The sequence below is a fragment of the Mastomys coucha genome, unplaced genomic scaffold, assembly GCF_008632895.1.
Source record: "Mastomys coucha isolate ucsf_1 unplaced genomic scaffold, UCSF_Mcou_1 pScaffold5, whole genome shotgun sequence".
NCBI lineage: Eukaryota > Metazoa > Chordata > Mammalia > Rodentia > Muridae > Mastomys > Mastomys coucha.
Genome location: NW_022196911.1, coordinates 99,164,809 through 99,176,879, shown reverse-complemented (window position 1 = coordinate 99,176,879; position 12,071 = coordinate 99,164,809). Strand labels below are relative to the sequence as shown.

At 47.4% G+C, this 12,071-nt stretch overlaps 1 protein-coding gene across 2 annotated transcripts in view; it reads right to left on the bottom strand.

The window, feature by feature from the left end:
* The window catches only part of Nmt1 (N-myristoyltransferase 1), a 38,854-nt gene that overhangs the window by 4,160 nt on the left and 22,623 nt on the right, over positions 1-12,071 (bottom strand). Inside the window, exons 6-12 of one of the 2 annotated variants that reach the window (XM_031351430.1) lie at positions 10,500-10,591; positions 9,224-9,340; positions 8,200-8,370; positions 7,396-7,504; positions 5,550-5,720; positions 930-1,097; positions 18-177 (exon numbers count right to left, since the gene is read on the bottom strand). In XM_031351430.1, the coding sequence (XP_031207290.1) occupies positions 18-177; positions 930-1,097; positions 5,550-5,720; positions 7,396-7,504; positions 8,200-8,370; positions 9,224-9,340; positions 10,500-10,591 (988 nt within the window). The remainder of the gene's footprint in view (positions 1-17; positions 178-929; positions 1,098-5,549; positions 5,721-7,395; positions 7,505-8,199; positions 8,371-9,223; positions 9,341-10,499; positions 10,592-12,071) is intronic. The other variant, XM_031351431.1, reaches the window with a different exon arrangement.

Below are 12,071 nucleotides of genomic sequence, written 5' to 3'. Positions count from 1 at the left end.
CTTGCCGGGTAGCTCAGCCTCTGGCTGGGACCCACGTACCTTCTCGGCGCCCATGCTCGGGCACTTCCAATTGTACAGGTAATACTGCAGGTTGCCGTCCCCTATGCCGAACTTGAGCTTCTCCAGGAAGGTTTTGTTCTCCATGAGATCCAGTGCATTGAATACATCGAACCCTTTCTGCAGGGTAGCAGGGGAAATGGCGACGGGTTACCTTCCTTCCCTGCTTGCCTACAGCCACAGAGCAAGTTCCCTTCACAGCTTCCAGCTGCATCCTGGTTGGTGCTGACTCTCCAAATGCACTCGGTAAGACAGTGCTCAGGCCACCCACAGCCTGGCCTTTCCTAGGTGGATTAAAAACTGGAGGCCATTCCTCCTGAAGTCAGCTCCTAACTGCTTCCTAGCTCTGGCCATGTAACTCCCAGGTTGCCAGTGTGCATTGACTGCGCATGCTTGACAGGCTGCCTGAGGCTGTGACTGGGACACTTCTAAAATCTCACCAAAGTGATCTGATGTTCTCATGGAGAAGGACTAGCCTACCCAGAGGTTGGCCTGGGTACAGGTGGATACCAGAATCATAAGAACGGTAAGTAGACCACAGACAGACCTACCGCCTATGCCTGTCTGTTGGAGTCAGCCAGTCCATTCATTCACTAGGGCAGAACCCAGGCTCCCCTCCCATGCTCGGAAAGCCAAAAGAACCCTAACCCTGAGGCTGGCCGGCCAGTCAGGCCCCAACCAAGGAGTGCAGTGACTCCTATCCCTCTTCTAGACTGGAGTTTGTGGCTGAAAATGGCTGAGGCCTTGCCTCAGAGCTGGAAACTAGGGGAGCTTGAGGCCTCCCACCTTATGGCTGACCCCTGAGCTGTGCTCACTACTACTGCAATGCTCCCAACCCCAAATCTCCCAAGACTACCCAGTCTGCTCCTCACCATTTTGGCTAGAACGAGGGCGTCACTCATTAGGTCTAGAAGAGGGGTCTGGGTGTGGACGTTGTAGAAGGAGTATGCAGCTTTCAGACTCTTGTGGGTTGGATGGTTCATGATGGTGGAGGGAAGAGTATAAAAGCTCAGGAAATCAGTCACCTCACCGTTGGCATTCTGAAGGGAAGAGTAAATAAACAGGTGGTGTCACACATGCAAAGGAACAGGCAGCCCAGAGACCATGGGACGCTCACACCATCTCCAGCCAGCTGAATGGCTGGAAACTGGAACAGTATGAGCAAGAAGAAGCACACCAGCTAAGGGCTCATGAGGACAGCCTCTAGGGGACTGGTTCTAATGCTGTGTCTTCATTCGGCTCTCAGAATCTACATGTCCAGACACTGAGGATCCCCATCCCCAACTGGTTTTTGATTGATCAATAAAGAGCCAGTGTCCAATAGCTGTGCAGAAGGACAGAGGAGGGACCCTTTAGGATTCCAGGAAAGAAACACAGAGGAGAGAAGGAGCAGAATTGCCATGACAGGGAAGCAGAGAGGCCAGATTTTAGAGCCTGGCCGACACGTAAGAATTTGGTAAACTCCCCCAACTGGGTCTGGGGCAATATAGATTTTAAAAGGTGTTAACTCAGGAACATCAGCAGGGAAAGTGTTAGCCACATGGAGTTAAGGAGAAGCTCAGGCATTGAGCTAGTACACTGTGTGTGTGTGTGTGTGTGTGTGTGTGTGTGTGTGTGTGTCTTTAATTTGTGAATCCAGAGCTCTTGGCTGTACATACCTGCCCTGAGCAGAGCTGTGTAACAATTCACTGCTACAGATGGTGCTCAGTGTATTATAGGCTTGTATCCACTATTAGAAATCAGAGATTCTTGAATAGAACGCACACGTGCATGAGTTAAGATTAGGAGTTGGGGAGGACTGGCGTCTTAGCAGGCTACAGATTCTGCCTGAGCCACCAGATTTCTTCCCATGGTTCAGAACTACTACAAGGAGTTTGGGCTCAGAGGCACTGGGAGCCCCTGCTATGTAAAAAAGACAGGCTGCCTGAAAGTCAGGCAGAGATAAACGGCAGAAGCTACATGCCCCTCACAACAGATAGAGAAAGAATAGAGATGAATAAAATTTGATTTAATTGTTTTTAAGGATTGGAAGGAGTGTAATGCTAATTGTTTAACTGTTTTTTTTGTTTTTGTTTTTTCGAGACAGGGTTTCTCTGTGTAGCCCTGGCTGTCCTGGAACTTTCTCTGTAGACCAGGCTGGCCTCGAACTCAGAAATCTGCCTGTCTCTGCCTCCCAAGTGCTGGGACTAAAGGCGTGCGCCACCACCACCCGGCTTTAACTGTTTTTAAGTATACATAAAATAAAGAAATCCAGGCCTTTGACCTCAAATGTAGGAGTCAAAGGCAAATAGATAGAGAGAATACAAAGAATGAGAAAAAAAATGATTTAAAGAAAAAATTGGAAAAGCCTTGCCAGGGCAACCTTTGAAGGTAGTGGTGGTGCACGCCTTTAATCCCAGCACTTGGGAGGCAGAGGCAGGTGGATTTCTAAATTCGAGGCCAGCCTAGTCTACAGAGTGAGTTCCAGGACAGCCAGGGCTACACAGAGAAACCCTGTTTTGAAAAACAACAATAAAAAAAAGGTGGTCCACATGGGATTTCTGGGAATGCTTAGCCTGGTATGACAGACTTAGACCCTGGAAATAGGCTTATACAGTAAGTAGAAGGGAAGAGTTAAGTCTACATAGATGAGTAAATAATTGAGGCTTCTGATCTTAAATTATAGATCAAAGAGCAGGGGATACGTGGAAAAGCCGTAACAGACAGATAATAGAAGCTTATGTTGATTCAAGTTGTATAAAGAGAAGGGGACACATGTACCACAGAGACAGTAATTGCCACAGAAGGGAGAATTTAAGTATACAGACGAAAAAATAACTTAGGCCTTGATCTCTTGTAGGGCAGGGCAGGAGATGGTGGGGGAGCACTGTCTCAACAGATAGTGATATTTGTTTAGATTGTTTTAATTGCTTTGAATTGTTTTAATTACCAAACTGTATGTGGTTATGAGTTTGGTGGCTATTCTAAAATTCCTCTAGAAGAGAGGGCAAGCTATTAAATTAATTCAACCTATACCATTAATGACTTCTGGCTGCTGTTTTGGGAGAGGCTCTGCGTTTGTGTGGACAGGAAAGGAGGAAAGGCTTAGGACTCCTTCCAGAGCGATATGGGTCGATACGACAGGGAAAGTTCCTGGAAGATGTTGGCTACAGAACAGAAAAATTCGAGAAAAGCAAACAGCACAGGTAACGTGATCTGCTGACTCTTCAACATGGGAAAGCCCTGTAACTGACTTAGACATAAAAATCCCCTAGCCAAAACTTCAGCTAAAATGAGAAAATAAATCTTGTTGGTTGTGGAATCCTTAACTTTCACTGTGCCCTCCTTCACATGGCATGAATGAAGATTTATTACATCTGGCTATTGATCAAATTAAATCATAAAAGGATAGTTGTCTTTTACCTGTTCACATAAGGAGCAAAATCCATCCTTAACTGATCTGTACATCTTGCACAATCCATACGAATATCTTTTTTATTTATTTTTTTCTCACTCCACCCCCCACATGAGTATTTTAATAGTACTAAAATTCTGGGTGTAAGATTCACATGTTGTGGGGGGTGAGGTGGGAGGTGGGAGGAGTGGGAGGAAGTATGGGATGTGGAGCAGTCAGAGGGTGGATGGTAGGGCAAGGAATGGAATATGGAGTGTAAAAAATAAATATATTAAAAAAAAAAAGGTTCAAGTGGGGCGGTGGTGGTGCATGCCTTTAATCCCAGCACTTGGGAGGCAGAGGTAGGCGGTTTGCTTAGTTTGAGGCTAGCCTGGTCTACAGAGTGAGTTCCAGGACAGCCAGGGCTATACAGAGAAACCCTTGTCTCGAAAAAAAACAAACAAAAAACAAAAAACAAAAAACAAAAAATCATATGTTGTGGGGCTCGGGGGGTGGGGAAGCCAGAGAGATGGCTCAGGGGTTAAGAGCACTGACTGCTCTTCCAGAGGTCCTGAGTTCAAATCCCAGCAAACACATGGTGGCTTACAACCATGTGTAATGGGATCAGATGCCGTCTTCTGGTGTGTCTGAAGACAGCGACAGTGTACTCATATACATGAAATCAATCAATTTTTTTTTTTTTTTTTTTTGAGACAGGGTTTCTCTGTATAGCCCTAGCTGTCCTGGAACTCAGAAATTCATCTGTCTCTGCCTCCCAAGTGCTGGGATTAAAAGCATGTGTCACCACTGCCCGGCTCTATCTTTGCTGATTCCTGTCGGACTCAGCACATCCAACCTTACAGACAAATCCAGTCGGAACTTCAGTCAAGCCCTGAGCCTTTAAAGCATACAGAGACTAGATATCAGACGCTAACTAAAGCTAGCTTTTGTAGGTCTAAAAAAATTTTTTCCTACTTTTCCCTACCACTTTAAAATTTTTTTGCTGCCTCTATTCAGCAGAAAGAAGTTGTGGAGAGTCATCATTCTGATCCCTTGGGTTTGGGCATCTGGTTATTTTATAAATTATAGATAGGTTGTCATTTAAGGGATAAATTGGAAATGGCCACAATCTTGAACAGGGAGGAAAAAGATGGATTATTAAATTTCTTCTTTTTTTAAAAAAAAATTAGATATTTCTTTATTTACATTTCAAATGATATCTCCTTTCCTGGTTCCCCTCTGAAAAACAAAACAAAACAAAACAAAACAAAACAAAAAAACCCTGTTCCCTCCCCACTCCCCCAGCTCACCAGCCCACCCTCTCCTGCTTCTTGGCCCTGGCATTCCCCTACACTGGGGCACAGAACCTTCACAGGACCAAGGGCCTCTCCTCCCATTGATGACCAACTAGGCCATCCTTAAATTTATTCTTAAGCAAAGCATTATATAGCCACAATTTTACATTGGTAGAAATCTTTATAACTGATACAAATTGAGGTTTTAAGTTTACATTGGTACAGAATTTATGACTGATGCATATTTAAGGTATTCATTGGTTTAACTTTCTTATATTTGAAGTTATGTTGTTACTCTTAGATAGGTATTGTGCATATACAACACATTTAGGAATACAAGGCTTAGACCCAGTCCTTCTAATAACTGCTATTACAAACTGTTTAGGATGATTAAGTAAGGCAAGTTAAGGGCCAGATAGTAAAGCCATGGGTATATCAGATTCTGATCTAATTCTATTAAGTACTTTCTACAATATTCAAACAGAAGTAGCTCAGAGTTGTTATGGTTTAACAGTTCAGAAACAGTTTGGATAGATAGATAGTCAGCCTTCTGCTACAACAGCCAGGCTGAGCTACCCGGCTGGCACGGCTAGGGATGACTTAATGTGGCTCTCATCCTCAGACTTTGGTGTCTGGACTACACCAGGCCGAATTGCAACGAGAAGAGAGGAGGAGGCTCACCTGACTAAGGGGGCGGTGCTCTCTATTCTGTACTGAGATGACCATGATTGTTGAGGACCAAACAGAGATTTCGGGAAGCCTAGCAGGCTACCACCAGCTCTCTGGGAACCCAGCTGTTAGTCTGGGAGTGGATGGCAACTCACCTCTACCACAAAGGTATCAATGATGTTCTCCTGGGGGTAGAACCAGTGCTCCACCTCCTCCTGGTTCATGACGGGGGTGAGGTGGAACTGCTTCAGGTACCTGCTGAGCAGCTGGTGCACTACTGGAATGTCCTTCTTTTCCATTGGTCGTAGCCCAGCTGTCTTGGGAGTCTGGAAGGACAGAAAAGATGGTCTCAGAGCCTATTATCCCGGACCCACCCACACAGGCCCTTGGCAAACCCGAGGCACCCTCAGCATGAGCCCGAGCCCTCTGGGCATCCAGACTCAGCCTGCCTCTGGGGATCTGCTGGCCCCATCTCTTGGTAAGGTAGAGGCTGCGGTATCTAGTCTGTCTTATGATAATATAAACCTCCCTGCCTTCCCCGGGCCACTCTCCACAAACCATATAACCTGCTACCCTAGGGCCAACTGGCCATTGTAGCTACCAAAAGTATTCAGTGGAAGGAAACCACATGATCCTATAGAACAAATATTAGGGCTAATGGACTACCCCCAGAGGCTCAGTACACACAAGGGCTGGTCCAAGTTGTAAACAGCAGAGTCACAGATGTTAAATGGCTGTCTTCAGTGTGGAGGTGGAGAGACAGCTCAGTGGGTAAAAGTGCTTAGTACTAAGTGTAAGGACTTGAGTTGAAGTTCCTACACTCCTTGACAAAGGCAGCAACAGTGTAAGCACCTGTAATCCTAGTACCCTACAAGGACATGAGAGGCAGAGACAGCACACCAGCGAGCTTGGTGTACACAGAAGAAAAACAGTAGAGGCCGACCCTACATCTAAACAAGGCTGGAGACACAGAATGACCCTGGAGGCGCTCACACATACACATGCACAGACCTCTAGTCTTCTCACTCCCTAGGTCTTTCTCTAGGGACTGCTTACTAACTGCATCCATCATGGCAGTCCCCATGGTGACCTAACCCTGAAAATACACCCACACTGGTTCTCATCCAAACCTGCCTGGAATGCAGGGGGAGGGGGTGATGGGATGACACACGGGAGAAGACAGCTCCATAGCCTCTATTCTGCCCCCAACACCCCTCACCTCCCCAGACAGGATTTCGTGTAGCTTAGGCTGGCCTCAAACTTGCTATATAGCCAAGACTGCCCTCCAAGTCCTGATCTTCCTAGGCCTGAGTGCTGGATCCCACGGCACCCAGCTTTGGCAATATGGAAGTACGCTGCAGCACTCAAGACAGAACAATGACCAGCCCAGTACCTCGCCATGCCAAGCTGAGGACATGCGGATTAACAGAGTCAAGCTGCAGCCCTCTGAGCGCAAGCACTTGGTATGAGTGACACCATCTAGTGGATGTGCTGAGGGTACTGAAGGGACTAAAGAGCTCCCAGCCCAGCATCCTGGACGCAGGCATGGCCGGAGCACAGGACACTTGGGGGAAGTAGGCAGACTGAGATCTAGAACTGAAGCTCTGGTTACTTCAGGCTGTCCAGTCCCTCAGTGCCAATTCTGGGTATACGGGAAGGGTTAGAAATCTGGCTTCTCTCACAAGCTGTCAGTCTGGCAGAAGGGAATAGACACTTGAGAGCTTACCCACACTAGTCTCTGAAATATGTGAGACAGAGATGACAGTTAGTAAAGAGATCCATTTTCTATCCACACTTCACTTAGGCTAAATTACAGGAAGCAGTATTCTTTGAGCCCATCATCGGACAACTGGGATACTAAGCCAGGCATAGACAACTGAGAATAGTAAACAAAAATAACCCTTTGTAGATGTAAGACACAAGAGCCTGGAGACTAGGGGCTGGTGAGTGGACACCCTCCCACACCCCTGCTCCTGCCCGCCACCCCGGAACACCACTGGCCTCTGGCAGTCGGTAGAGCTTCATGGTGCGCTGCATGGTCATATTTCTGCTCAGGTGGGAGAACTTGACTTCAATCAGCTTCCGAGGGTTTAGGGATCGATGCCAGTACCTGTAGGTACATAAATGTCCTGGCCTCAGAGGACTCTGGCCAATCCCACTCAGAGGGGACAGGGGCAGGGGGCCTCCAGGTGACCAGCAGGTGTCATGAGGGAGCCCCTTTCTGGAAGAGCAGGCTTAGCTTCCTCCAGGGGGTCAGAGAATCTTTTCTCCCTACTTTTCCACTTTAGAAGCCATTCCTTTGTTAGATCAGTTGTCTGGGGAACATGACCATATCCCCTGTAATCAGGTGAGTGGGAGACTAACATGCCCAGAAGGTTGGCAAGTGCTCCCCCTCCCCCACTCCGTACTCACCCACAGTTAATATTTATGCAGCTCTCTAGGCAGAGATAATTCAACTGTTTCAAATAACTTTCCAAGATGGAGGTTATCTTTAGATTACACAGGGATCAGACAAGCTCCCTTTGATCCATAAAATATTCATAATGGAGCTGAGTCAAATCCTTAAACGCTCTCCCACCTCTGACTGGTGGCAATCCCAATCTGACAATTTGACAATGTCTAATCTTTCTTTCCAATCTCTGAACCATATTCTCCCTACATTCCCAAATGTTCTGCACCGGCCTTCTCCCAGCCCCCTAACCCCAACAAAACTGACCCAGAAGGGCAGTGCTGTGCCTCAGTGACATTACTCCTCAGCTAGAGCCAGGCACCCGCGTTCCCCAGAGCCGCAGGAAGGGATTTTACCTGCACGTGCCAACAGGCTTTGGCAATACCACTCCGGCAGTGTAAACAGCTTGGAAAATGCCCTCCAGGTGGACCCTCCGGGTTATCTCTCGGATCAAAACTGGAGCCACCCTCTTAGAGCGCAGCTTCTTATGGACACATAGGAAGTTGATCTCCACCATCTTCTTCTCTCTGAAGAGAGGCAGATTACTGACTGACACGACTTTTCCCATAAGAACAGGAATCTCCCTAAGTAGGCGGAGCCTCACACAAAGGGGTACACTTTGCTGTAGTCTCCATGAGTAGTCACTACTGGGGATCCCACCCACTACCAGTTTCTACTTGGCAAGCTTGCCTCACACCCTCTACTTTAAAACGGAAGGGGAGCACCTTCAAATGCCTTTACCCGAGGCAGCACTAGCACAGCCTATGGGATCCCTGCGTTTGCGGGGAAGTCCACCTGAGGCAGGCAATGGAGAGACCCCAGAGTAAATCACGGCTCATCTGAGACAAGGGCGATCTTGACCTTGCTAAGTAACTTGGGCCAGCCTTGACCCAAGCTTAGATTATAGGTGTGTTCCACTGCTGACAGATACTCCAAGGTTTTTAGTTCCCACATGAATTTACAGCCTGCAGACCCAGAAGATGGCAGCAGATAACTGAAACCATCTGAGTTTGGGTCATGCTGGCTCCTGTCCATTTCTGAAGCTGCTCAATGTGTCACCGTGTGACTGGGGCAGGAACGCAAAAGTGGATGGCCTCACTAAAGGTCACAGGCACAGCTACCAGCTACAGTTTAGAGACAGTCTCACTATGTAGCCTTGGCTGGCCTTGAACACAGAGATCCACTGCCTCTGCCACCATGTGCTGGGATTAAAGGCGTAAGCTACCATGTATGTCAAAACACGTGGTTCCCATTACGAGTTTCATTCCCAGCACACAGATGCCTCCACTCCATCTGCCCCTCCATCCTCCTCTCACAGATGACCATGTAGCCTTCCTCTTCCAAAACCTGTAAGATGGCGGCAGCAAGGCCGGTGCTTACGTGTCGTAGATGTGGATGTTTGCTGGGATGGCACTGATAAACCCAACCAGTTTCCGACTCGAGACCACTCGGACCCCGCAGTGCCACTGTGGGAGCCAGCCTGGTGGCCGGAGAGCCCTGGAACAGAGATACGGACAGGAGCTGTGGCACTGCTCACAGCAGGCTGGAGAGTGTCCGGCGTAGGCTTCAGAGTTGTGCTCAGTTCTGACCTGGTACTAACACCTCGGGTTAACAACTATATTCTCTTTAGGACAAGACTTCCTAGACACCAACAGACAAGACAACTGTTTCTCACAGCATCATCTTCTTGTGCTGGGGACTCTACCCAGTCTCACACATACATTCTATGTGAGTTCCTTGGTACTAAGCTACACCATGGCACAAGGCTCTGTATGTCCCCTAGGCTGCCCTTAAACTCGTGACCATTCTGGTTCAGCCTTATAAGTACAGCTGTATGCTAGGCTCTGTGTTTCTGGTTTTTGAAACAGGCTCTTACTGTGTAGCCTCAGCTGGCCTCGAACACACAGAGATTTGCCTGTCTCTGCCTCCTGAGTGCCGGTTTTATTGGTGTGAGCCACCACGCCCAGCCTTTACATTCATCTCAGAGCTTGAACTGGAGGATATCCATGCAACGGGCCGCTAGTCCTTCGGTTAGGAACCACACTGTGGAGACCCTGAGCTCTGCCACCTGCCTCTCAGCATCGCTCCTTTCTGCTTTCCTTATCTACCAGGGTGATCCCACTCCACTTAGCCTCTATCTTCTGAGATGCGAAATGTAGCCCAGGATAGTAGATGGTTTATCTAGGATAGGCTTTTTTCTATAATTGAGCATGCTCATTAACTGAATAGTAATGGACTTTTCTTTCAAATCTTAAGGTGTCTTCTGTTCTTCTCCCCTTGAAAAAGTCACCAGAGAGTAAATGGTCTTTGCTGGGAACCGACTCTGCATGTCTCCCTCTGTATGTACGTCTCCTTTATTTTAAGGAAGGTTTCAGTTCTAAACACCACTTAAAGCAAGTCTCCAGATGTACAAACTGAGGGACACAGCAATTTGCCACCCAGGGGCCAGCTTTTGGGAGGATGGAGCTGAGTTTCCTTTCAGATCTGCTTTGCCCTTCAAACTAGAGAGGCTCTCGAGACTGGAGACCAGGCTACTAACAGACACTAAACCCCTGGCTCCCTCCTTCCATTTCCTAGCCTCCAGAATCATGAGAAATAAATTCCTACTGTTTCCAAGTTAAATGAAGTTATAACAAAGACACCCCTTACGACTCACCACAAGAGAAACTCTGGGGAATAGTCGAACCGGAACATGTTATCATCGTCTTCCACGTAGTTCTCGTTCAGGAGGGTGTACAGTTCTTTCAGCTGCGGAGAGAGAAGAAGCTCACTGAGGCCAACTTCAACTCCACGAAGCTCCAAGCTTTACAGAAGGGCAAAGCAAACTACCAAATCCACCTCAGGTCTCACAGGCTTCTTTTAGAACAAGTACCCGTGGTTGCAGTAAGAAACGGAACCACTAGAGGGCAGAGTCCCACACTTCAGTACACAGCCGCATCTATAGCCGCATCTTAGCATCACAGATCCCTGTGGTCCACCAGGGGAAGCCCCCCATCTTCTGTGAACATGCTCTGAAGAAATGATTTTGAGGGCTGGTTAAGAAATCACTTACTCCCAGGACATCACTGCCATATTAAAAACAAAAAAACCAAAACCATGATTGGACTTTTTCATTTAGCCTAGCAGACTTTTTCTGCCTTTGTAGCCATCCCCATCAGCTGACCCAAGTAGGTAAAAAACTTACTATACCAGTCTAATGACCTGAGTTCAATCCCTGGAGCTCACGTCACAACACTGCCCTCTATCTCCACAGGGATATCATGCTGTAGCCCACATGTGCTCTTATGCCTCACCTCCCATCTACCCACGCCCATGCCACCAATAAAGCTTAAAATAAAAAAAATAAAAAAAAAAAAGAAAGAAAAGAAAAAACAAACAAACACCCTTGTTCCTGGGACAGGTCTGGTAGAGCTGCTGACAGTCCTTGGGAGTCTGAGTTGAGAAGACCACTATAATCTAGTTGAAGGGAGAAGGCACTTTAATAAATTAGGGGGCGGGGGGGCATTCATTACAGAGAAAAAAAAATCTGAATTCCTAAATCCCTAATGTTAAAACATGAGAAGAGCCGGGCGGTGGTGCATCCTGCAGTCTCAGTGCTCAGCAAAGTGAGGCAGGAGGTTTGACTCAAGTTCAAGGCCAGCCAGGGTTACATAAGACGACTCTGTCTCCAAAGGGAAAAAAGAAAGTGGCCAGAGGAGTACGTGGCTCAGATGGTAGAATCCTTGTTGAATCGTCCAGTACACACAGAGCTCTGGGTTCAATCCCTAGTCCCACATAATGAGGTGCTGGTGACACATACCCGCACTATAATGAGGTGCTGGTGACACATACCCGCACTATAATGAGGTGCTGGTGACACATACCCGCACTACCAGCACATCCCCCCCCCCAAAAAAACAAAAACAAAAACAAAAAAACACCAAACCCTAAACAAGTGCTGAGCAAGGTGGTGTATGACTGTAATTCTAGCACTTAGAATTCAAGGCCACCTTGGTCTATACAGCAAGTTGCAGGCCTGCTAGGGCCACAAAGTGAGATCCTTTCTCAGAACCAAACCAAGCCAAACCAAACCAGAACCAAACACATGGATGCTTACGTGCACACACCCACACACAGGCACACAAGGTTAAGAATATGAATAACAGCCAAATAGTGGTGCACACGCCTTTAATCCCAGCACTTGGGAGGCAGAGGCAGGTGGATTTCCGAGTTCGAGGTCAGCCTGATC